Source organism: Apodemus sylvaticus, chromosome 3 (assembly GCF_947179515.1).
Source record: "Apodemus sylvaticus chromosome 3, mApoSyl1.1, whole genome shotgun sequence".
Taxonomy (NCBI): domain Eukaryota; kingdom Metazoa; phylum Chordata; class Mammalia; order Rodentia; family Muridae; genus Apodemus; species Apodemus sylvaticus.
The window spans coordinates 140169123-140196554 of NC_067474.1; the positions used below are offsets into that span (position 1 = coordinate 140169123).

General features: G+C 42.1%; 1 protein-coding gene across 2 annotated transcripts in view; it reads right to left on the reverse strand.

The window, feature by feature from the left end:
• Window positions 1-2680: 2680 nt before the first annotated feature.
• The window catches only part of LOC127681284 (protein argonaute-4), a 47162-nt gene continuing 22410 nt past the window's right edge, over window positions 2681-27432 (reverse strand). Inside the window, exons 9-18 of one of the 2 annotated variants that reach the window (XM_052177372.1) lie at window positions 27206-27325; window positions 26930-27058; window positions 26200-26333; window positions 24572-24756; window positions 23057-23216; window positions 18296-18611; window positions 18031-18165; window positions 8937-9038; window positions 8475-8674; window positions 6266-6458 (exon numbers count right to left, since the gene is read on the reverse strand). In XM_052177372.1, coding sequence (XP_052033332.1) covers window positions 6350-6458; window positions 8475-8674; window positions 8937-9038; window positions 18031-18165; window positions 18296-18611; window positions 23057-23216; window positions 24572-24756; window positions 26200-26333; window positions 26930-27058; window positions 27206-27325 — 1590 coding nt within the window. In that variant the 3' untranslated portion in view covers window positions 6266-6349. Of the gene's footprint in view, window positions 6459-8474; window positions 8675-8936; window positions 9039-18030; window positions 18166-18295; window positions 18612-23056; window positions 23217-24571; window positions 24757-26199; window positions 26334-26929; window positions 27059-27205; window positions 27326-27432 lie in introns of both variants that reach the window. The other variant, XM_052177373.1, reaches the window with a different exon arrangement.

Sequence of the window (27432 nt, forward strand, 5' to 3'; positions counted from 1 at the left end):
TGCTCGATCTGTCTCTCCCCTGTTTGCTGGCCACACAGAAAGGACTGGAGTCATTGCTGGCAGTGGTAAGGCCTGCTCCCTCCAACCCTTGTAAATCAGAGGAGGATGTTAGCATGATATACAGATGGTATGGAAGGGAAGCCACTCTTCTGAATCACACAAAATAACGAGATTTCCATATAAACAAAAGATTCTGTCTTCCAAAAGAGGAGTGAATACACACACACACACACACACACACACACACACACACACACACACCTAGCTAGGCTTTAATCCCAGTACTTGGGAAGCAGAGGCTGGCAGATCTCTGAATTCTAGTCAAGCCTGGTCTACTGAGGGACTTCTAGGAAAGCAAGGGCTACAAAGAGAAACCCTGTCTTAAAAAAACCAAACCAAACAAACATTCCAGACAATTGTAGCTACTCTGATCTGCTATGAGGAAGTACTGTGCCTAGAGCCATGACCTATCCCACAGTTGCTAACACTGTAAAGCCTTTCTTGACCCCCATAGCAAAGCTTCCTTCTGTTCATCTGTTCATCACTCTGTCATCTTATGTTCAACAGTAGGTGCAATGCAGTTAAGCAAGCATGTCTTCAAATTATAGCTTTGCCACTCAGTGATTGCATATTAACCTCTTGGAAGCTGACTGTCTGGCTTTATTTTCGCCGTGCTAGAGACTGGACACATGGTCATATACACATACTACACAAATTAACTCTGTCCCCAATCCAGTAGTTTTTTTTCTTGAAAATGATGATTCCACTATCAACCTCAAAGAGTTGTTGCTAAGATTAAAGATGTTCCTGCTAAGTATCTAACAATCAGGCACTCATGTTAGCTGTGCTGCCTCTTCCTCTATCCTATGTCTTGTTAGGATGAACTCTTTTAATCAATCAATTATGCATTTGTCTGTGATGTGTCTATGCAGTTCACATATGTATAGGTGCACATATGTGCAGATATGTGCACTTGTATGTGCATGTGGAGGCCTGAGGCTAACATTGGGAGTTACTCTCCACATTATTCACTGAGGCAGGGTCTCAGTGTGACTCACCCAGTGAACCAGTTTCCATTCCCATTTGGCCTTCACGTGGGTTCTGAGGATCTGAACTCTGGTCCTCATGCTTGTATGGTAGACATTTTATGCCCTGAGCATACTTTACAGATCCTAGAATAAACTGTTTGAGGAAATTCTAACTCTCTGTGTCATATTTAGGTGGAGACTGTACTCATTTGTGATGTATGTTTGATACCTGACATATAAGGAAGAGAAATTGTGTTGATGGAAAACCAAAACCAAAACCTTCCTTCTCAGGAGTAGGTTGCATGCAGGGCTTTCTCTCCTGATAAAGTGAATTCCCTGAGAATAAAGTTCAGATTGGGCAAATCTTTGCATTATTGTTATAATTCTTGATTGTGAAGACCATTGGAAATCATGAGTTTGGAGGGCATGGTGGTTCATGTTAGTAATCTTGGTGTTCTGGTGACTGAAGAAGTATGAGTTCACGATCAGCCTGACCTACACAGGGCGACCTTGCCCCCAAAGCCAAGAAGTCAAGAGACTGGAGACTCTCTGTTTTGGGTGAATTTAGGACATTCTCTAGAGATTTAGTCATAAATTGAAGCATCTGGCCACAGTGTCTTCTTGAGACTTTTGTTTTTGCTTGCTTGTCTTTGAGACTAGTTTTTTGACTGAGACATGTCCCCTACAGGTTCAGGCATCTGGATGATTGGCTCCAAGATGGTGGCAATGTTTAGGGAGGCTTTGGAAAGGTGCAGCCTTGTTGGAGGAAATTCATCACTGGAAGCAGGCCTTAAGAGTTTACAGCCTTGCCTCATTTCCAGATCACTTTCTGCTTCATGCTTGTGGTTAAAGATGTGGTTTCTCGGGCTGCAGAGATGGCTCAGTGATTAAGAGCACTGGCTGCTCTTCCAAAGATCCTGAGTTCAATTCCCAGCAACCACATGGTGGCTCACAACCATCAGTAATGGGATCTGATGCCCTTTCTGGTGTTTCTCAAGAAAGCAATGGTGTACTCATAGACATAAAATAAATAAATAAATCTTTAAAAAGATGTGGTTTCTCAGCTTCCAACTGAAGCTGCCTGCTGCCATGCAGACCACTGTGGACTCTCCTTTGAGAACCATGTGCAAAGAAAAAAACAAAACAATTCTCCCATAGGCCATTGCTGGTCCTGTTTTGGTTTGTCCTATCAAAGAGAAGAGTAGCTAATACATAGGATCCCACTTGAAGGCCCAGGCTAGACTCAGAATCAAAATAATCTTCCTGCTTTGGTCTCCTAAATTCTGGGATTACCTCAATGTTTCTTTAAGATATTAACCAGAGCTAACCATTAAGAGCAGTACCTAGAACCTTGATGAATATTGTCAAAGTTTCTGTATGTGTTCTTGGAATCCTTCAAAAATTCCCAAATGCAATTACTAAATATAGGGGGACCCAGAAATTAAGCACACTTACTTTTTTTGTCCAATTTCTCAAATAGATGATACTGTTTAAAGTAGCTATGTATGATGCCATTACAGTGTGTTCCATATTTACTATACAACTGATAAAAAAAAAAAACAACTTTTAGCACAAGAATGCCAATTTATTCCCCTCCCCGCTTTTTGGACACATGAACACAAAATATCCCTGCAGGCCAAAAAAAAAAAAAAAAAAAAAAAAAAAAACCAAACCAAAACCAGTAACAATAACAAAACCTTTGCAAAATTTAAACAACTGTTATCTTATCTCACGTAGGGTTACAAACCCTTCCTTAATAGCTTAGAAGTACCCCATATTGCTGGAGACAAACATCCAGTCCAACGTAATAAAATACATTTTAAAACATTACAAGTCTAACCATACAAAAAACATACCATTAGTCAGATGAACAAACACAAAACATTTTCAGCCAGTAGACACAGAAAGAATATCAATATGTCAGTAGGAAGGAATAAGAAAATGGTTGAGCAATAAAGATCTTTCCTTTAATTCTTGGAGTTGAAGCAGTCTTAGTATGATGCCCTTAACCTCCGCGTTCTTAAAATGAAAGCAGAGCAGCCACCTTGCTACGGAGCAAGAGACTGTTAGAGCATATCCGTGGAGGGTAACCACGATGGCGTAGCGAGGGCAAGCCTGGTTATAACAGTGCATTGCCTTTTTCCATGGGAAGGAAAAGGTAGCTGAGCCAGGTGGGTAGGCTTTGATCTAGGATGTGGACTGGACCCCAGATCCTAAGGTACAGACCATTTAGAACATGCCTGCTTGTACGTCATCATCTTTGATGCGTACATATAGAACTTATAGTAGAGCGGCATATAGAACTTACAGTAAGAGCAAATGTGGTTCGCCTGCCCAGAACGCTGGCTCATCAGCTCAGGATTCAACCACTGACAACAACAAAACATAATTGGTTCAGCATTTGGGTCTTGCCCATTCTTAACGTCCCATGCTCCCTAGCCCCAAACTGTCATTCTTTAGAGTCACTACACCAAAATCTTCCACACTACATGACAGTACCTAAATAGGCTGTGTGTAAAAGAACCAAACAGCCTAACACTACTCCTAGATAATGCACACCTCCCATTGATTGACACATGCATAACAATTCAGTCGGTTTTTGGGAGAAGGGCGGGAGGGTACTTATTTGAATTGCCAACCCTAGTTAAATTAAAACTATGCATTCAGATTTGCTTGTGATGGTATTACTGCAGTTTCGATTCTACAGTGATCACCTCCTGACTGTTCAACCCTTAGCAAGTTTTCCCCCAGTGATCCTAACTCTTCCATATTTCTTTCCACTTGCCCAGAACAACAGCATCATATGCTTATTGGCACTGTTTTCCTGCAAATGCTGGTCTCCTGGCTTTTCCTCCAGCTCCACACTGATTCACCCCAGCATACTAGGACTGACAGTGATGTTTCAGGAATATTGTTCCTGGGCAAACTTAGAACCCAGTTGCAGCAGTGTGGATGGAGCTTCAGGGCACACAGCTTGCTCACTGCTCCATCATGTGGGAAGATGGCAAGAGTTTCTTCTGTGCATTGTCAACAAGCGAGCCCTAGGCACGCCAGGGCAGGTATGGTGTTTCTGTTGAGCTGCCAGCCACCAAGAGTTCTTCACATCACAGACTCCAGGCAAGTTTTCCTTTTCCTAAAAATGCTTCCTTTCCCCCCCTTCCTCTTGGATCCAGAGTGGCTGTGCTGCAGAATATTTTCTGTGCTTTCCCTGAACAGGTGTGAATGAAAGCGGCAGTCAGCCATTCATCAACATGTCCTGATTTGTATTGTCCAAGTGAGGTATTTGCAAAAAAGGAAAATCTTAGGGAACGGACATCTGCTGTCTCTTCACTCCTATGTTGTACTTCAGCCACAGGACTTGCTTTTCCCCACTGTCTGCAGAGATTAAGATATCTGTACCCATCCTTGTGTCCTCTAAGATTAGATGGACATTATAAACTCTCTCAGAGACCAGTCTCAGCAAACACTGGTGGCACTGCTGAGCGACAGCACACAGAAATGTAAACATTAATGTATTTCACCCTTGTTGAAACAACTGAAGGGAAACAGTGCTTTATATTGCTTGGATTATGAGAGGGCTCATTTAACAGATTTGAACCTTGGATCAACCACTGACTTCAAGCAAACACCCTTTACATCTGATCCAGTGTTTCCCACCAATGGTTTCTACATAGAGATTGCAAAATTGACTTTAGCATATTGTGTCCATCTCTTCCCCAGCACCCTCCTCAGCGATGAGGAGTGTGGCTCTACATAGAGCCTCTTACCTTTCACTCCTTGCCCTTCCAGGTTAGAGTAAAATGTGGACTGGAAACCATGGGTGGAACTACCTTAACTATGTAACGCTTGTCCTTTACAAAGTATTATCTACACTAAATACAGAATATATTTTCCCTATGTTCTAACTGATACTTGCTTTACATCAATTCCCTTTGTTTGGACAAGAAAAGGAATCTTGTCTTCCTGTGAGGGAATCTAGAATCGATTACAGAAAAAGAAAAAACAATCAACTTCTTCTACAGAGTTTCATTTGAAAAAGAGAAAGGCAAAGCCACCAAGCACATTTCGGGCTGTCCTGTAAGCAGCTGTGTGTGCAGCCTTGATTCCAAGGGAAACTAGTTTTTTACTGGATGGTATGTTCTTTTCAAGAGCAGTACTGCTCAATGCGCCTTATACACAGCAAAGCCTGACCAATCAAAACGCATCCTGGCTCCAGCTTTTTTTTTTTTAAAGTGACAGGACACTGACTATAAAATAGGTTTTGTTTATTGTTTTTTTGTTGTTGTTGTTTTAAAAAACAATTATTTAAAGTGATATTGAAATCTGTGTCTTTATAAACTGGTTTCAGAATATCCAAGTTATGATATATAAGAAATAGTTGATAAAATCATACTGAAATTTCATCTAGAAAACTACATTAGGAAGAGAAAGGACAGGGACTTTAAAAATGCTTATTGCCAACGTTAACTTTCTATGAGAGAAGTTTAAAGATCGTTTAGATCTAGCACACCACACAGCAGCATAAAAACGGGCACTTTTGAAGACGTGGAAAAATACTAAAAGCTAATTTTCTTTTTCCAAATATGGAGAACATGGGTACTTTTTACCATGGCAGTGTTATCTGTCCCCGTGACACGCATCACATCTGCTTCTGTCACAGATTCACAAAAGTCAGCCAAGTAAGGGAACTGCTTGTTCGAATCTGCAGCCAAATATAGTGCAATTGCCGGGCAGCCTGTATTCCACAGCTCAGGCCCGAAGAGATCAGTAAGATAAAGCAGTGAAGGTAACAGAGTTCTGTAAAACTTTCAAAAACTAATGCTCCTTAGAGGCATTTACAGTGTCAGTCGGAAGTCTCTAACAGGGAGCCTAGGGACCCGCCCAGTTAAACGGCTACATGAAAATAACACAGGCCATTTGGTTTCCCTCTCCGACATAAGCACAATAAACACAGAGAAAAGCAAACACTCCTCTTAGAAGACTAGATGCGGTGAATACCACAGCTAGCAAAGTATCCCATAGAAACCCTTATTGGAAAGTCCTTTAGAAAGTCAAGGCTGATCAGCCTTCTCATGTTGAGGTAAAAATTCTGCCCAGTGCATCAGAAAACATAATCTATGAGTATCTATTTCATTTAAAAAAAATGGCTCAATTTTGTTGATGCATCAGACAGGGCTGCAGAGTACAGATTCAGTGCAACTATTCTGAGCTGCTGGCAGGGACCACCTGAAATCACTGTGGCACTAAGAGAGGCAGTAGGCATCTGAAACATCTTGAGGATGTGTGGGATGCCAAATTGGTTGAGTTCTTTTCCAAGACTCTCAGGCAAAATACATAGTGTGCTGGGTATCGTGGTGGATCTGCACAGCCTTCGCCAAGGCTTGAGGATCCCGGCCATTGCTCTGTCCTGACACGTGACTGCCTTCCGCACTATAATGAGAACAAAATAAGAAACCAGGCATTAGCAGAAGACTACTTGAAACCTCCATGTTTCAAAAGCACAAACAGTCTCGTATTCAAGAACATCTTGGCTCAAACCTGAGCTACTCAAACAATCTATGTTTCCTTAGACACTTTCGTTCAACTGAAAAATACAGTACAACTTATTTAATGGATGGCTGCAATAATTAACTAATGTTCATGAAAACCAAGTGTTCGAAAACCAAGTGTTCGATAGCATGTACGTAAGGACTTCACTGCCCTCTGTCTGTTTGGTCTCTACTCGTTCTTCAAGCTTCAATTACAAGTCATGCCTCTCTTAGAAACTTCTCTAATGTCAAACTCCAGGCCAGGGTCACCTAGAATATGTTTTCACAGAATACTGTGCTTTTCTTTTACAGTATTAGACACAATGGAAATGGAATTGTTAGTTGGGAAATTTCTAGATATTCCCAGGTATTCTTTACTGGGATGAAGTCTTCAAGAAAAAGTATTCTTCTCTCCCCTCCCCTCCTCTTTTGAGACAGGATCTCACTATGTAACTTCGCTGGCCTCACGCTCACCGAGATCCCTGGCCTTTGAGGTGAGGACCTCCTTGTTCCCACTTTCTAACACTGTTCCCTACATTAATGAGCCTTTGGGCCTAGCAGAGTGATCACAGGTTCTATGCATTCATCGTGGGGTACCCTGGACCCTGGGGTCTAACAAACCATGCCCTTTTGGGTGTTGAGGATTCGATCTGGGGCTTCACGTGCGCTGAGCGCTGTGCTCACCATAGAGCCACCCCCGTGGCCCCCAACCTTTCTCTTTGAATGCTGAGGTTAGCCCAGCCATCTCTGACCCCACCCTCTGCTCCTGTACTCACAGCGCTCCAGCCCAGGGACAGCTTTTGCATTTAGCAAACACAATCTTGCTCCAACACAGTTTTCCACTCCAAGCCCTGCTATTCCCTTTTAACATGCTCCAGCCAAAGAAAACTAATGACTATCCAAAAATGTCACTTGCTCTCTCTCTCCTTTATTTCTACTATTCCCCCAGCCTGGAAAATGCTTTTTCCTTTGTAAAGCTAAGCCCTGTCCACCCAGCTATAAAGTCTCTAGTAACCTTTCTTCTGATTTCCCACTGCATGGCTATCTACAATGAGTTAGACCACTTGTCAGTTTTATATTCACCTTTATTACCTCCATACTGAAACAAAATCCCCACAGGCAAGAAACATGGCTTACTAATCTCATCATTTTCTAGTATCTAGCACAGTACTAGGCATATAGTATGGAATAAATGTATTGCATGACTGCACATATATTAAAGAATGCAAAGTGTGAAGCCACAGCTGGGTGCTTTCTGTAATAGTGTATTTTTTACTCTCTTACAGAAATAGACTTGCAGTGGAATGTCTACTATTTAGCAACTGAATTGAGACTTGGGGAAGAGCCCAGAAACTGCTACACTTCACAAACGGCCATTTGGGAAAGAAAGTTAATGCAAAGAGCTTGTTTAGCCATTTATTAGTACCTCAGTAACAAGTCAAAATGTCTGAGTCAAAAAAAAAAATGTCTGAGTCTCTTGAGATGCCTATCTGGGAATGAACATAATCACCTCTTCTGTTTCCCAATAAGTCCTGACTTACTCTGATCAACTCTGAATTGTACTGGAAGCAAAATGAGCTAGGTAGGACTGCTTCATGCAGGAAGAAGAATGCATAGTCTGTGACTACTCTGACTAGAGCCAGGGTGCTCTGCCCACCACGTTTTGAGGCTGCCTGGGACCTCAGCAGAACTGAAATGCAGTTAGTTCTATGTGAAAAACACAGGCAGCTCCAAATGAGACTCCGTTAGAGACACAAGTTTAAACAAGCTTGAGTACTTCTTGGACCAAAAGTCACTTTAAAAGTTCTCAAAGCCTCGTGCAGTTTTAATTGTTCCTTGAAGGCTAAACCTTAAAAGGACGTTTAAATCTTAAAAACATGCTTCTACAACAGGAAGAGATTTTTATTGAGGAACTTGCCTGTCATGATCTTTATCCACCAAATGATACCTTGCCCGGAATGCTACAAGCCGGGCATAATATGCAGGGGCAGGAATGGAGACTGAGCGTGTGCACCTCACGTAGGTGTGACAGAGCTGGTAAGTCAGGAGCTGTAGTTCATCTGCAGTGAAGCAGTTGTCATCCCACAAGACCTGGTAATGGGAAGGACGGCTGGTCCCCTGGGGGGAGAGGGTTAGGATGAATACCTTTCTAGCAGGACTGGGCTTCCTAAGAGACAAGAGGAGCTGAAATCCAGTTATGAAGCTCGACAGTGTTTCCGCCTCACCCTACACTGACACGTAAATCCCTGCATAGCAGTCCTGAAACAAGGCAGTTAACAAAGCAGGGCACAGCATTTAACGACAAGTCTACTCAGGCTAGCTGCTGAGCTGGCAGATACTTTCTTATCAGGTCAAAGATCTGGACTAGCTTCCAAATTACCTGAATTCCTGCGTGACTACAGAGGTAAAAGTCAAACTCAGATGGATGTGTGATGGTGCTATCCACCGTAGTGCCTGCTGGGACATTGCCACTTTTCCCTACCTGTTAAAAAAAAAAACACAATTTTTAAAAATAGAATTAACCATCTGAGTAGCAAGCTGGTTTAAGACCACTTCTTTCCTTTAACACATTAGTTGGTAATAAGTTAGTAGATTGCTGTTATGTGAAGTCTCAAAACTAGATTAATTCAAAATGTTAAGCCAGACGTGGTGATTCATACCTATAACCTCAGCATTTGGAAAGCAGAGGCAGGAGGATTGTTCTGAGTTCAAGGTCAGCAAGGTCAGCTTGGACTACAGTGTGAGAGCCTGTCTCTAACTAAAATAAAAAAAAAAAAAGTTGGGTCTCTTTGTAACTTTTCCTTAGCCCAGCCTTTTATCCTAAAAGCATATCTCAAACAAGTCTCCAGAGCCTTTTTGGGGAATCCAAATAATAGCTTTATCTATAGTTGTGTGCATTAATATTGCCACATGTTTATAGATGACCCTCTGTATGCAGAGAAGGGGGAAACAGCTTTAAGGAGTAGAAATGTAGCTCATATAGAGTGCTTGCTTAGCATGAGCGTGAGGAAGACCCTGGTTCAATCTGCAGCACTGCAACAAAGAAAAAAGACAAACGTTCCCAGAAAAAAATTATCTCCATTGCTCACCTGAGAGAAAAGGACCCCTGACACACACACACAGCCTTCAGTAAAAGATAAGATGAAAGTCTTCAAACTGGTTCACCAGGTTCAACAAAACTAATGTTTATAGGCTCAGTCCTGTGTACATGCATGTGCATGTGTATGTGTATATGTATATGTATATATATATATGTGTGTGTGTGTGTGTGTGTGTGTATATATATATATATATATATATATATATATATATATATATATATATAGAGAGAGAGAGAGAGAGAGAGAGAGAGAGAAGTTCTAGCACATGATTGTCAGAAGCCTCTGTTGACATGGAGATTGAGAAGATGTTCAGAGCCAGGCCAGTACTCAGAGCCTTGAACAAAACAGAACATCTTTGTGCCTCAATCTAATCATCTATAAAAAATCAGGACATGACCTCTCACATTTCTAAAACCCCATGGTTCTAGAAAGGGGAGTGGGACACTCCAGAAATGCACTGAACAGGAACGAATCAAATTTTGTTTCTGTCTGCTTTACTATGAGAAAGTTTAATAGTACAGAGGCATGTGTTTCCACAGGGCTCATTTGATTTCTTTCCAACTACTCCTCCTTCCTTCAGCTGTGAATCACACAACAATGCGTATAAGAACTTGGAATACAGAGCAGGCTTCCTTCAAATTCATATCAAACTTGGGCATCTAGCTGAACCAGAGAAAGTAAACCTGAGTTACAGTAATTCCTGCTTATTTCAAGTTATGGCTTCAGCTACTTGTGGTCAGCCAATGCTCAAAATATTAGCACAGTGCAATGGGAAATGGAGATGTTTTGAGAGAGACAATGACACATGTTGCTTTTGTTACCTCTGCATTTGTTTTTTGAGACAATATTTGTGGTATCCTTAGGATGGCCTGCCATTTAGTAGTATGGATGGTCTTAAACTCACAGTCTTTTATCTCAGTCTCCTGAGTGCTAAGATTACAGGTTTGAGACACCATGTTTGATTCACATAACTTTATTACAGTTTATAGCTTTCTTTTATTATTATTGATCTTTACTATGCCTAATTTATAATTTCAATGCTACAACAGGTATGAATGTTTAGAAAAAAGTGTATGTGTGTGTATATTGTATATGTGTATGTTGTGTGTGGTGTGTGTTTGTTGTATATATATGTTGTATATACATATACATATATGTTGCATGTATGTATGTGATGTGTATGTGTTGTATGTTTATGCATGTGGGGTATGTGTATATATGTTGTGTGTGAATATGTGTTGTGTACAGTGTATATGTGTATATGTGTGTTTGTGGTGTATGTGTGTTTCAGGCATCCACTATGGAGTCTTATATCCCCTGTGAATAAGAGAAACAAGTACATACTGGGTCTAGCCTCTTCCCTGAAAGTGTGTTCTGTAGGAATATTAGTTTTTACAGTGTGCTTAAGTTGTTTTTTGTCAAATTTGAGGATTTTTTTCATTAAGGAACAGTTTATAAGGCTTTTTTAGAGAGAGAAATATAGTTCAGAGGATAGCACATGCCTGCAACATGTGAGGCTGTGGCTTCAGAGTCTAATCACACACACACACACACACACACACACACACACAGGCTTTTTTAATGTGTAATTTCCCAAAACCACTGTTTAATTGGGTATGATATTTAAGAAGACAAGAGAATAGATGGTGTTTCCAAACGTATTTAACCACAGAACCTCTTTTTAAAAAATCTCTAGGGATGTCGAGTGGTAGTGACACATGGCTTCAATGCCAGCACTCAGGAGGCAGGGGCAGAGAGATCTTTGATTTTGAGGCTAGCTTGGTCTTCAGAGTGAGTTGCAGGCTAGCAAGGGATACACAGTGAAACCCTATCTTGAAAAAACAAAATAAAACAAAAAATCCAAAAACAAAACAACAAAAATAAACTCTGGGGTTCTACAGATGAAAACCTAAAGCTCTATCTGTCTGATATAGGAATGGAAACCAGGCACACTGCACTCAACAATTATCGCTTGAGCACCCAAGCTAGGCTTTGCAAATGTTGAGTCCAAGAGGCAAAGGCAGGATGGATGAAAGAATGGACTTCCACGACACAGCACTTTGGTATAAAGTGATACAGGTAAAGGTACTAGAATTGCTGGTAGGGAGGGTGCAGTCACACTACATCTTATAGTTTAAGGAGGAGTTGAAAAGGGAGGGGAGCCTGGTATGGTAGCACACACCAGAACTCTCAGCACTCAGGAGGCTAAGGCATGAAGGTTGCAAGTTGGAGGCCATCTTGGGTACACAGCAAGACACTGCCTGTGATGGTTTGTATATGATTGGCCCTATTAGGAGGTGTGGCCTTGTTGGAGTAGGTGTGTCACTGTGGGTGTGGGCTTAAGACCCTCACCCTAGTTGCCTGGAAGTCAGTCTTCCACTAGCAGCCTTCAGATGAAGATGTAGAACACTCAGCTCCTCCTGTACCATATCTGCCTGAATGCTGCCATGTTTCTGCCTTGATGACAATGGACTGAACCTCTGAGCCTGTAAGCCAGCCCCAATTAAATGTTGTCTTTTATAAAACTTGCATTGGTCATGGTGTCTTTTCACAGTAGTAAAACCCTAAGACACTGTCTCTTAATAAAAGAATAAATAAAATGGGATAAAGTCTGAAAATGCTAGATGCACCCTGAACCCAGGGACACATGGATAAACTGTAGCTCGCCCAATTGTCATGTCTGAACACAGCAAAGGGTAACACTTCAATATACTATACTAAATAAGAAAAGCCAAACTCAAAAGCTACACATTTCTACTCATATTTCTATGGTACCCTGGAAGAGGCAAAATTATAAGCAAGAAATTCCTGTCATTGTTGCTTAACCAAAAGTTAAGGTCAGAAAAAGGTTGAGAACAGAAGACTTTTCTGGTGACACCAACCTGTGAGCCTGGCCACTCAGGAAATGGAAGCAGGAGGCTCTCAAAGTTAAGGATTGCTCAAGCTACAGAGTGACTTCAAGATCAACCTAGGTAAATTAGTGAGACCCTGTTTCAAAATAAAAGGCAAAAGGGGCCTGGGGATAGATTCAATGTCCAACACCATTAAAAAAAAAAAAGATTCGGTGTAAACAGAACTACATTGATTAGTCTGAATCATAAAGTCCAACTATAATCTAAAACAGGCACTTACAGTATAACTTAACATTAACAACAAAAAGGACTGGGATGGATGTGCTCATTCCAGAAAAAGGAATGCAGTGGAAATGGGAGACACAATGAGGACACAGCAGAAGAAGAAATGAGTGTGTGTTTTGGCTCCCCAGGGAAAACATGAAGGAGCAAAGGAAGGTGTCTTCATCAGTGGAGAACACTCAGAGCAGCGCAGCGGGTGGGCTTTAGAGCCCAACCCCAGAGCAGGATGGAGGCGGAAAGGAAAGGCGACAGACTGCCACAAGTCTCCGCCTAGGGAAGTGGTGAAAACACTTGAGGAGAGAGAGATTTGGGGTCAGGACACAGGAGACTATTCGGCAAACTGGACACGGCAGGGACAATAAGGCAGGAGAAGAATTTAAAATGACTCTCTAGTTTGGCTAACATAAAACACAGTGATGCCAAGCAACTGAATCTAAGGAGAAGTAGGAGAGGTTTTGGATGGGGATTAAGCAGTAAGTGGGAGGTTTAGACGTATTTTACTTGACATGCCTATAGTAGACTGTACCACTGCTGCCAAATATTTCTGTGCCCCTCCCTGGGGAAGATTATAAAGTTCCACCAAGCTACCACAGGAGTGGCCGTGTCAATTGCTTTGAGAACAAAACGTGGCCCAAAATGTGTGACTTCTGGGCAGAAGCCTTAAGAGTCAGCACTCGGCTTGTCTCTTCTTTTTTCCCTTCTGCTACACTGACTGGCAAGGCCCCAGATAGGCTCTGTCAGCCTAGGTCCCAAAAGGAGGACAACAGGGTCACCGCTGCAGCACAGCCATGGTGAATGTGCAATATGAGCAAGAAATGAATAGCTGTAAGCCACAAAGATGGGTTGTTGTTATCACTACTACACAGCAGGGTCTGTGGAGACTGATATAATGCTCACAGAGCACCTAAGGGAAAATATCTGGTAGATAATTCAAAGTACAAATCGGGAGTCAGACAGAGCAGTATAAGGTAGGAATGTGGATTTGGTGTTGATAAGCAAGAGAACCTAGAAAAGTGGATGAATTCAAGCTGAGAACAGGAAGGAGTCAGGGAGGGGCTAGAGGGATGGCTGGATTCCTAGAATTCACACTCTTCACAAACATCTGTAACCCCTGGCCCCATGGATCTGGCTCCCAAGCTCCTCTGACCCCTGCAGGTATCAGGCACGGATGTGCTGCAGATACATACATGAAGCAAAACACTCATACACACACAATAAGATAAACAAGTCTAATTTTTTTAAGTAAAGGGAATCTGACTGCAGATGCAGGTGGGAAGCCTGGTAATTCATATTGCTAAAGCCAGAGAAGGCTGTGCTGTCTGAGGTGTGGCTAAGAGATCATTGTGGGAATCTGACCTGGTCGGAGAGGAACAAGGCACGGAGGCATGATTTTAGCTCTCTTCAACTTCCTACTTCCTGAAAATCCCAGTATGAAGTCTGATGTGAGGGAACAGACAGCATGTCAAGTGATTGTTTTTCTAAAAGGGAATTTATAAAAGGAAAAAAGGAACAGGTAGCCAGTGAGAGGGAGAGCAGTTACCAAATGTTGATTGGAAGAATTGAGGAAGAACTGAACAACTTCTGGAACACAAGAAGAAAAGGCCATGGAATAAGGAAGAAGGCCTGTGAGCTGGCTCAGCGGCTGAGGACCTGCGTTCCGTCTCTGGAATCTAGATATAAGTTGTCCTTTGACCTACTCACACACATATGTACACAGGAAATCAATTAACTAGTGAGGCAGAAAGAGCTGAGTCAAAGGCACAGATGGGGAGAGGAGCCTGAGATGTGAGGGAGGAGATAAGGAAGCACAAGATCTCAGTTGAAAGTAGAGGGTAGGTAGGCAACTAACACAACCCATGCCTTCCAGGTCCCAACATCTCGGACAGTAGAGGTAGGATTTGGAAGGCAGCTATGCCCACCACTACACTGCAGAAGGTAGGTCTTCGTTATCATTAAGAAATCATGGATAGGCCTGGCGGTGGTGGCACACACCTGTAATCCCAGCACTCTAGGAGGCAGAGGCAGGTGGATTTCTGAGTTCAAGGCCAGCCTGGTCTACAGAGTGAGTTCCAGGACAGCCAGGGCTATAACAGAGAACCCCTGTCTTGGGGGGGAAAAAAAGAAATCATGGATAGGACTTTTAAAAAATGAGACAATCACTTAATGGGAAATAGAACAATGGAAAAAAATTGCAACATTTAAGGTCTAAGATTTGCTCTCATGTGTTTATAACATGGTTTGTGGCTGAATAAATTATTTGTTCAGCCAGCAACTCCCATCAGCCAGAGAGTCAAAGCAAAGCAAATGAGCAAGTAGGTGTATTTTGGAGTTTGGGGCAAGCAAGAAAACTGGAGATATTGGTCAGGGTATAAAGCAAATTGAAGAACTGGAACACTGATCCTGAATGATGGTAAAGAACAGAGTTGTAGGATAGAAAGCTGTTGTCAGGGTCTGGCAACAGCTCAGTGGTAAACTGCTTCCTACTCTTTTTGAAGCCCTGTGTTCTATTCCCAGCACTGAGTGTAGGGGTAAAATAATCCAGGTTCTGGATTTCCTCTCTACTCCACAGTAAGCGCATAGACAGCAAGTTTACACTGGACAGAGGAAACCATGGCAATACAGGATGGGTGGCAGGGTATTTTCTGCTTCAATTTCAAGCAAGCATTCAGATGATCTACATTAGCAAAGTCTAAGAATTCACTGAGTCAGAGCTAGAGCAGTTGGAGGACACAGATGTAATGTAAACTGTCTCACAGACCTGGGAATGAGGGGGAAAAGAACTCCAGTCTCCTGCAACTCAGAAACCAAAACCAAACATCTTGTTCCTGGAAGAGAAACAACTTTTGTCCTGGAAAACAATGGGAGAAGCCAGCAAGCTTGCTGATCCAGCAGCAGAACAGATGTGGTCCTTCCTAGGCCTGAAGGAGAGCAGGACTGCACAGATAAAATAGTATCATAAAAAAAGTATCCAGAAAGCAACCAGCCAGTACTGTACACGTGGAACTTACCCGCTTTAAACATGAATAGTAAATCATAAATAAAATAAATAGAAATATTTTTATCAAGGGCTGGTAATTATATCCCAAATTAACACTCATTTATTATTTTAATCTTTGCCATACCTCTTGAAATAGATTCTATTCCATTTCTGTTGAGTTTTGTTTTTTCGACAGGGCCTCACGCGGCCTAAGCAAGCCTTGGATATGCTGTGTCACTGAAGAGATGTACTAAGGCACTGAAGGCAGGGCTTTTGTGTATGCTGGCTGCATCTCCTTCACTTGCTCTTTCTTTGGAGACAGGATAACTCAGGCTAGCCTGAAACTCATGATCTTGCTTTACCCTCCCAACTGCTGGAACTACCATGCTTAGATGGTGTTCATCCACTATCACATTTCACAGGTAAGAATACAAATGTTGTTCGGTTTATGAAGGGATTATATCCAATAAGCTCATTATAAATGAAGATTTCACCTAAATTATCTAAGCTTTTTTGTTTGTTTGTTTTTGTTTTGAGACAGGGTTTCTCTATGTAGTCCTGGCTGTCCTGAAACTCACTCTGTTCACCAGGCTGGCCTCGAACTAAGAAATCCGCCTGCCTCTGCCTCCCAAGTGCTGGGATTACAGGTGTGTGCCACCACCTCCTGGCTCTATCTAACCTTCTAAGTATCACAGCTTAGCAGTAGAGCACACTGTAGACTACCTACTGTTTACTCATGTAACAGTGGCTACACTATAAGAGAGCATCCTTAAAGCACAGTTACTACAGAATGCAGATTGCTTTCACAGTAACATAAAACTGACAATTCCAAAATCTGGAGCTGGAGAGATGGTTCAGTAGTACAGGCTTCATAATCCTGAGGGCTGGTGTCCAGTAAATGCCTGTAACACTAGGTCTGAAGTGGGACCAAGACAAGAAAAACTGGCTTCCATCCTAGCCAAGAAAATGCAAGCCCCAGGATCAGGGAAGAGCCTGACTCAAGTGAATAAGCAGAGAACAGCAGACGGGGACACGTAGTGCCCCCTATTGACCTCTGTATGCATGTACAGATTCATGCACCTATACACATTCACATGTGTACACACACACACACACAAATAGGTAAGTAAATACATGCATATATACATACACACATATGCACGCATACATACACACATGTACATACATACATACACACATACACATGCATAAATGAAAAATCTTAAATCAAATTATCATAAATTTTCATTGTGGCTTAGAGAAGTAAAGCCTTTGATCAAATAAGTATGACATCATAATTCTTCCAAGTAGATACCCCAATAATTCCCTAAACTGATATAAAATCACTGAGGTGACTCTGCTTTATACCCTAAAACTATCACTTATGCATCAGCAGTAAAAAGCAACAAAAACCACATGTGAAACTCTGGGTTTGATCTCCATCAAAACACACACATGCATGCACACACACACATACACCATCATCATCATCATCACCTCACTTTGAAGTTGCCTGTTAGACTATAATGTACCTGACACATTTCTAACCAGCACCCATCAAAACGATACAAACCAACTTGTGATGGTTACTACTGACTGCCGACCTGACAGGATCCAGAATCATTTGTCTAAGAGACAAATCTCTCGACATGAACATGGGGAGTTTCTAGATTAGGTTAACTTTTGGTTTTGTTTTTTTGAGACAGGGTCTTTTTCTATAGTCTTGGCTGCCCTGGAACTCCCTACATAGATCAGAATATGCCTGAACTCATAGAGAACCACCTGCTTCTACCTCCCAAGACTGATTAAAGGCATGCACCACCATACTCAACTTCTAGATTAACTGGTGTGGGAAGATCCACTCTAACTGTAACACCAGTCATGTGGTCCCAGACAGACTAAAACAAAGTGAGTTGAACATGTATTGACTGTTGACTGTGACGTGATATAACCAGCCGCCTGGAGCTCCTGACATCATGACTTCCTAGTCATGACAGACTATACCTCCAAACTATGAACCAAAGTAAAGGTTTTGTCAGGTGTTTTGTTACAGTGATAACAAAAGTAACTAATCTACAATTCTCCAATGCCCTCTCCAAAACTCTAGAAGCCATCTAAATTCATCTAAATTCAACTGCAGTTAATATATTTATTAAATTATTATTAGACACAGGCATTTTAGAGGATACTGTAAACATCTACTCAAAACCACATTTACTTGCCCCACAGTCAGATGAGGAAACTTACAGCACATCTCCTTACCCTTTCCATTTTATCTGCACAGAAGAGTCGTGTGTGATGCCTCTTTTGTACCACAATGTAGGTTATTCCCGGCCGATAGTCTTCCTCCAAGCTTATACATGCCTTTCGAATTGCTATTAGCTCCGGCCAAGCTACCTAGGAGACAGAAGGGGAATTTTGTTTCATGGAGAACTTGCCTAGGATCCCTCGGGTCTCAGGTCTCTAGTGGCAGGAAGGAGGGCGCTCTGCCAGTGCTGGTAGGATGGCACTGGGCTGATGGGAGCACCTGCTTCATCTGTCCCTCGGATACCCCTCCGCGGTAGTAGATGATGCGCGTGGGCTTGAAGCGAGTGGACTTATAGAACTGGATCAGCAGCTCCCGAGCCATGCTTGTCAGGTCCTGCACCACCTCCTGACTATAGAGCAGCTCCTGGGCAATCTCCTGTCGAGACGTCTGTACCCGGACAGTGGCACAGTACCGGCTGGGATGGCCATCCATGCTGCCCACCACGGCTGCAATAGAAGGCTTCTTCCCATCCCCAGCAGGTGGATGAGTGACATCTGCTCCCAGGAAGATGACAGGCTGCTGGAACACTGAGGGCCTGTCCGAATTTAAGAAGACAGTGGCACTCAATGAATCTATAAAAATGTATCAGCAGAAATAACTGCAGGTATAATCTTAGAAACAAGGACTCTCTGCCCATTAGAACACTAACCTTCCAAGTCAGGTAGGCGGTGGTGGCACACGCCTATAATTCCAGCACTCTAGGAGGCAGAGGTAGACGGAATTCTGAGTTCGAGGCCAGCATGGTCTACAGAGTGAGTTCCAGGATAGCCAGGGCTATACAGAGAAACCCTGTCTGGAAAAAACTAAATAAAAACAAAAACAAAAAAAAAAGAACACTAACCTTCCAAAAACCAATTCTCTTTAAGTTGTGGAATTTAGAGAAGGGAATCAAATCCATTCTTATCTGTTTCATACAGACTTATGCTATATTAATTTATAATATATTATATATTCTTAAATTTTATACATTATATATATTTATATATATATTGGTTTTTTGAGGCAGGGTTTCTCTGTGTAGTCCTGGCTGTCCTGGAACTCACTCTGTAGATCAGGCTGGCCTCCAACTCAGAAATCTGCCTGCCTCTGCCTCCCAGAGTGCAGGAATTACAGGCGTGCGCCACCACCACCCGGCTTAAAACCATATATTTTATTAAATTTTATTTGCATACACACCTACACAAATATAATCTCTACAAGAATTTTGGGGCTGGAGAGATGGCTGTTCTTCCAGAGGTCCTGAGTTCAATTCCCAACAACTACATGGTGACTCACAACCATCTATAATGGGATCTGATGCCCTCTTCTGGCCTGCAGGTACACATGCAGATAGAGCACTCATACATAAAATAAGTAAAAAAAAATCTTAAAAAAGAAAAAAAAAAGAGTAGGAATTTTGTTACGTCTTGGTCATTAGTAGTACCTAGAACATTGATTAGCTCATACTTGGCATTTGATAAATATTTGTTGAAAATACAAATTCATTCAGTGTCCCAGTTCTTTTATCTAAGGACAAAGATCAGCTTCACCTTCTGCCAATATAGCAATGGCCAAGACTACAGACGACAGCTCTTAGTGAAACTTCTCACATCTAAGAGCTCATATAAAAATGGTCTTTTGGAGTAGAAAGGCGGATGTTATTATCTTCATAGACAAGGAACTGAGGACCAGATATCTTAAAAATTCATATAGACAGCAATCCCCAAATCTCTTAATCCATGCCAGTGCTCTCTTGACCCCAACACCATCTTGCCTTGGTGTTTGGTTACCCCATAACGAATCTGACAAGTTGAAACTTAAACAAAAGCCTATCACTTGGAGTGGAGAGAACTCGATCTCACTAGGAATCTCTGAGGCCGGGGATTGGCTCAGTGTGGAGGGCTGATGCAGTCTGACATCCAACAGCAGCACAACAAAGTGTTCCTTTAAAGTCACTATTTAGAGCTGGACATGGTGATAAGCACTCCAGAAGCAGAGGCAGGGGGATTACTATAAGTTTGAGGCTAGCCTGAAGTCAATGTAGCGAATTTCAGACCAGCAGGGGCTTTATATGAGACCCTGTCTTTAAAACTCCCTCAAAATTAAATAACAACAATAACAAATTAAATAACAAAAATAAATTTGTTTATCAGCATATGATACAAAACACAGCACACATAACATAGCTGCAAAACCTATATGTTATCAAAGACTTACAACCAGAACTACATAAAACTGTGACTTCAAATCAATAAAATTATCTCATAACTCAATATAAAATCAGGCAAAGAAGCCATGTGGAGTGGCATCTGTAGTTCCAGCTGCTCAGGAGGTTAAAACTGCTTTAGCCAGAAGTTCAGGATCAGCCTAGGCAATGGACAGAAATTCCTCCTTCCAGGCCCTCCTTCCCTCTCTTCCCTCCCTTCCCTTATCTTTCTTTTCCTGGTGGCGGTGTGGAGTATGTGCTTGTGCAATGCTAGGCAAGTGCTTGTCACCAAGCTACAGTCTCAGCCCTACAAAATCTGTGTCTTTATCCCCAACCCCATTCAGATGTAGATGTAGCAGCACAAGCCTGTAATCTCAGCTATTTGTGAAACAGAATCACTTAAGCAGGGTCTATTATGTAATCCTGGCTATCCTGGAACTCACTATGTAGACCAGGCTGCCTCCCAACTCCAAATTCGCCTGACTCTAGCCCAACTCACAACAAAAGTATGCAGTGGGTTAGAGAGATGGCTCAGTGGCTAAGAGCACTGACTGTTCTTCCAGAGGTCCTGAGTTCAATTCCCAGAAACTGCATGGTGGCTCACGAGCATCTGTAATGGGATCTGATGCCTTCTTCTGGTGTGTCTGAAGACAGCTACAGTGTGCTTATATATAATAAATAAATCTTTAAATAAATCTTTAAATAAATAAATACAAGTGTGCACTACCAAGCCTGGAAAGATTCATCTTTTAATTGCATGTATGTGCCCATGTAAGTTTATGTACACTACATGTATAGATGTCCTCGGAGGTTTCAGATTCCCTGGAACTAGAGTTACAGATAGTTGTGAGCTACCTGATGTGGGTGCCTGGAACTGAGCTTGGATCTTTGCAAGAACAGTAAGAGATCTTAACTGTTGAGCCATCTCTCCAACCAAGCCTTCCACTTTAAGACGAACCTGGACAGTACAGATTCTGTCTCAAATAAATATATAAACAAACTAGTATTAAATCAGAAGGCAGGTGTTCAAGATCATCTTCAGTTAATTATCTCTAGACCATTTTAGGCTACTTGAAACTCTGATATCCTATCCTAAAACACACAAAAAAATAGCCAGCCAGCCAGACAAAAGAACTGAACTGGTTCCTGACAAAAGATGGCCAAAATTAACCTTAAACATGCTTATCATCATCTATCAGGGTAAAGCAAATTAAAATAATAAGATATGATTTCTTTTAATAAAAATGGCTAAAATCTAAAGCACTGATACTACCAAGTATTGATAATGGTATAGAAGGACTAGAACTCCCAGTGGAAGTATAAATTGGGATAGACAGGTTGGAAAATGCCTGACTGCATCTGTTAAGGCTAAATCTTTGTATTCTCTGTAACTCTATTCTCTGTAATTCAACAATACCACACCTGGAGTCCCACACCAGAGAAACAATGCTTACATCTATCAATACTGTAGAACTGTACAATGAATATATTATATTGATCAAAGAACAGACAAAATTATGTGATTTTTATCTACATAATAAAATAATTCATAACAATGAAAATTATTTAAATGCAACAATGTTAAGTGAACTACACACATATAATGTTAAGAAAAGTAAGATAAGCTGGACAGAATGCTATGCTCCTTTAGTCCCAGCACTCTGAAGGCAGAGGCAGTCAGATCTCTGTGAGTTTGAGGCCAGCCTGGTCTACATAGTGAGTTCCAGGACAGCTAAAGCTACACTGTGACACCCTGTTTTGAAAAAAAGGAAAAAAAGAGAAGAAAAGGAAAAGGAAAAAGAAGACAAAGAGAGCATATTGCCCCAGTGACTCCACTTACAAGAAGGCAACTGGTGAACAAATCTATACGACAGACAGGTCAGAGGGACAGTTCCTTTTGGGGTTACCTGTTTGGGTAGGTAACTCAAGGTTTCACATAAGTAAGCACTAGACCAGTAAGCTACAGCCCTGGCCCTGGGAGTGAGCTTTGGAGTGAGTGACAAGAGAGAACTTGGTAGAGTCTGGAAATATTCTAAATCTTACTGGCAGTGGGTACATGTGTTTACATACATTACATAAGAAATAGCCACTGAGATGCATGTTTGAGATGTTTTGTCTATTTGTTTTTTTGTTTTGTTTGGTTTTTTGGTTTTTTGGATTTGGTTTTTCTGAGACAGGGTTTCTCTGTGTAGCCCTGGCTGTCCTGGAACTCACTCTGTAGACCAGGCTGGCCTCGAACTCAGAGATCCACCTGCCTCTGCCTCCCAGAGTGCTGGAATTACAGGCATGCGCCACCACCGCCCAGCTTTGTTTATTTGTTTTGTACTGGTGGGAATAGAACCCAGGGCTTTACACACACTAGGCAAGTATTCTACCACTGAGCTACATCTCAAACCTTGGTTTTTATTTTGTTTTGTTTCCTTTTTGAGACACAGGGTCTCACTGTGTAGCTTTGGCTAGCCTGGAGCTCACTATGTAGACAAGGCTGGCCTAGAACTGAAACTTCCACCTGCCTTGGACTCCTGGATTAAAATAAGTGCTATCACACCTGGCTAAGAAACCCTCGGGGGTTTTGTTTGTTTCTATTTTAATTTCCTTTCATTTTGTTTTTTGAGAGAAGGCCTTGACATGTAGCCTGGTATGAAACTCATGATCCTATGATCCTCCTGCCTTATTTTCTCCAAGGAAGGTGGTGTGTACCATCATATCTGGCTGGCGAGTGTAGTGTGTTCTTTATCACAAATCACATAATTTAGATTTTAAACAATAGTAGGAAAAGGAAGTCATGCTCTCACCTTTGGTGAGGCACAAGAACATTGTTAATCCCTCCGAGCTTTGCGTTGATCTTCAGGCAAAGGTTGGAAAGGGTTTGGGGCGAGGTCTTCACAACATTTTTGACCTGGACACACTGTGTGGCCATACCTAGAAGGGTATCTCCAACACGTTTCACCTCCGCTATAAAAAATAAGCCAATAAATTAGCTCCCTTTAAAATGCCTAGTCACCTGATTACTATGAGTAAAGGGGAAAGTCCTGGACATTTCACATTTATGGCCTGCGCACAGGGCTACATGGAGCACCAGGTGCCAGCACTTTTTCTGCTAAACCCTCAGAGCAGCCTCTCCCTTCTCCTGGGCTGCAGCTCTGAAAGCCAGCCCAAGTCCTTTATCCTTCTGGAGCTGCCTGCCACCACTTGCTAGGTCCCTTAACGCTCCTTATCCCTCAGAACTGGTCTGGTGAAGGGATTAGTCTGCTAGCTCTGCCCTCCTCAGGGCACACACCGCCCTCAGTTTTACTTTGTTTATACACACCTCTCAGTTTTACTTTGTTCCCCTACATTAGAGATAAAGAGAAAGTAACAGAAGAAGCAGACAGAGAGGACTGGAGTTGTGCGATGACACTTAAGGGCTTGGTGACACAGACGGTCACCAAGAGAAGAGACTGTGTCACTCATCTCGCAGCAGATACAAACTTAGCATACCATCTTCTAGAGGCAGCAGCCCCCTCACCCCCAACTCCAGTCTACTGCCCCATTCTGATACTAAGTGCTTTTCACTGGAATAATCTGTGCCTTCCAGCTCCCTGGACTATGGATGGCCTACACAGTAGTTCCCATCAGGTTGGGTAAGGCTGGTTATATCCAGATGTGGAGAGAAAAACATGGTGGCCAGCAACCTTCTAAACAATGTCTGCTCTACTAAGTTGGGTCTTAGAGTGAGAAGGGTGTGGTTACATGGAACAGAGGCCACTCACTGTCCATTGAGAATAGACAGAAAATAAGAAACAAATTTTGGCCTGGATGTGGCTCACTTGAAACAGGAGGATTCACTGTTCAAGGCTATTCTCTATCACAGAAAGAGTTCAAGGTCAGCCTACATAAGATCTTGTCTCAACAAGGAAAGGGCAAGGGGTCGGGGGAGAAGAGGGGAAGGAAAAGAAGAAGAGTATCGTCGTGCCCCAACCCCACCATTTTCCAATGTTGCAGGGAGCTTGCTAAGCAAAGTATTCTGCCACTGAACTATACACCTATACGCACACCTGAGTCACTGTGGCTTAGACCACTAACAATGTGCAGCTGGGACTGTGCAGTCACCCAGCTTATTCTGTCAAATCTAGCTAGGACTTGAAATCATCTCTCATTCAACATTAAGTGTTTATATTCTTATACTAAAGACACATGCTTTTAATCCTAGCACAAAGGCATATGGACCTCTGTGAATTCGAGGCCAGCCTGGTCTATGAAGTGAATTTCAGGACAGCCAGGGCTACACAGAGAAACACTGTCTCAAAAAAAACCGCAAGTGTTCATACCATATACTGGTGTCTTCCCAGGCAAAATCACCACTATTAGCTGCAGGCCCACATATGTCATTTTCAGATGTTTAAACATGGGCTCCACGCTGTCTGCACCTTGAGCATACTTGCAGAAACATGGCTGACCCTGGATGGGCATCCCTGCATCCTTGGAGATTTTACGAAGTTGGTCAGTGAAACTCCTGTTAAGATAAAACCAGTGGTACACTGCGCTTTCATTTTTACATGTAAACAAACACAAGTCTACACAGCTGCCAAAAATAGACTGGCAGCTAGTTGTACCTCTGCAGTTAAAACAGAACAATTGGTATTAGTAAGCTAACAGAAAATCAGTCTGAATTTTTATTACTATTTTTTGTGGTACTGGAAGTTAAACCCAGAGCCTTAAGTATGCTAAGCAAGCATTCTACCACTGAGCTATACCTTCAAACCCTATTTTTAATTTCTAAAAAATTATAGTTCAGCTGAGCTTTAGGGACTAGAATAGCATTTATATTTTAAAAATTTTTTTAAAATAATAAAATCAGTAATTCAGAGCTAAAAAAAAAAAAGGGTCCTAGTTTCAGGTAAGACTATTTTTTGGGTTTTTTGTTTGTTTGTTTGTTTGTTTTTTGGATTTGTTTTTTTCGAGACAGGGTTTCTCTGTATAGCCCTGACTGTTCTGGAACTCACTCTGTAGACCAGGATGTCCTCGAACTCAGAAATCCACCTGCCTCTGCCTCCCAGAGTGCTAGGATTACAGGCGTGCTCCACCACCGCCCAGCAAGACATATTTTGATAAGGCTGATAAAGGCAGAGTAGGTGAGCTTGTGTTCAACCCAGAACATGTAAACATGATTTCATATTCAAGTCTGGAAGTTTAGAATTAGAAACAAACTTGTAACAGATTTGGTTTAAGAAACCAACATTATCTTTTTTTTCATTTTGAAGTTTAAATTTTGGATTTAAGAAATTACTAAAATCTATGCATAGGTCAGGTTCTCACTACTTAGCCTTAGCTGGCCTGAACTTTGCTATGTAGACCAGGCTGCCTTAAACTTGCAGAGTCCCACCTGCCTCTGCCTCCCTAGTGCTGGGACTAAAGGTGTGACCCACCAGAGTATCAAAGTAACTGATTTTGTATATTTGCCAATGTCTTGTAGGGTTCCTTTATTTCACCCCAGTTCTGTTTCTTGGTTACCATTCTCATAGACTTCCTTACACAGAGGGTGTATCTGTAAGAGGTGACAAAACTCTGAGGCAGTTTTCCTTCAGCAAAACAAGCTCACCTAGTGAGTTATAGTTGCCAAAAATATGCTAGTTTTCATTTTTACTGGAAAAGGTGCAATGCCCATAGGAAGGCTCTCCTAAGAATTGGAGAGTTTTCCAAATAGCATTGCTCCTACTCTGTCTACTTCACAGCTTCTGGTGAATGTCTTCACAAGTTCCTACTTGAAATATGCAGAAGCTGAGTCAGACTCTCAAAGAATTCTCAGTTTACAATACAGTGCAGGGTCTTTCCTGTAAAGCCAGAAGGCATCACTGTGGGCATCAGGGGTTCAGTGCCAGTGTACCCAGCACAGACACAGAAAGATGATATTTTGTATCTAGAAGGGGTATTACTGAGCTGAAAATGGGATACTCACTTTAGCAAATCTTCCCTACATTGTTTCTGAGGCGCAAAACAAGCCACTGCCCATACTTTAATTTCAATGCCAGCATAAAACTGCTTTCCTCGCATGTCCCAGACACCCTGGCTGGGTGTGGCTACTGTTTTATTCTTTAAAAACAGAAAACAAAAAAGAAACAAAAGAAAAGAGAAAAGATATTACAATCTAAGACCATTTTTATGTTGAAGGGGGAACAAACAAAACTTTACTTGGTACAGTCAGAAGTCAGAAGCAACAGTGAGCACAGATGCAGGTGAATTCAAACAGTGAGCACAGCAGCAGGTGAATTCAAACACTGAGCACAGCTGCAGGTGAATTCAAACAGTGAGCACAGCAGCAGGTGAATTCAAACACTGAGCACAGCTGCAGGTGAATTCAAACACTGAGCACAGCTGCAGGTGAATTCAAACAGTGAGCACAGCTGCAGGTGAATTCAAACACTGAGCACAGCTGCAGGTGAATTCAAACAGTGAGCACAGCTGCAGGTGAATTCAAACAGTGAGCACAGCTGCAGGTGAATTCAAACACTGAGCACAGCTGCAGGTGAATTCAAACACTGAGCACAGCTGCAGGTGAATTCAAACACTGAGCACAGCTGCAGGTGAATTCAAACACTGAGCACAGCTGCAGGTGAATTCAAACACTGAGCACAGCTGCAGGTGAATTCAAAGGTGCGTCTTTTTTTGACGGGTGTGGAGCAGCTTACCCGGCCTCCATACTGCAGCATTGGAGCTGGAAGCACCCTGCCTGTGAGCTCCGTCATTTCACTGTGCACAACAATCCCAAATTCCTTCAGGTATGGGTCAGGTCCACCCACCACGCAGTTGCTCTTCACCTAAGGAACGGGAAAGCCTGTATATATAAGAGCAAACAGGAACTATGTCCCCTCAGGAACTGTTTATTCTTTCTTGGTTTTTGTTTTTTGGGTTTGTTTTTTTTTCCAGCTCACAGCTGGCTAATCTTGAAGACACGCCTTACTGACCAGTCTACTGATTTCCTCCTGTCTGTCAGGAGCAGATCTTGCTGTGGCTTTGATCATGGTGGATGTCTGATTGTCTGTGAGCTTCTTTATGCATCTCTGTCCTGCCACTATATTACAGACCTGCAAAGAGACAAAGAGAAGCTGGGTTTCATAGAAATGGGCTTCTATACATTAAGTCTTTGTCTATTTCCAGGAACGAATAGTTATATATGCACAAGATACTTCAA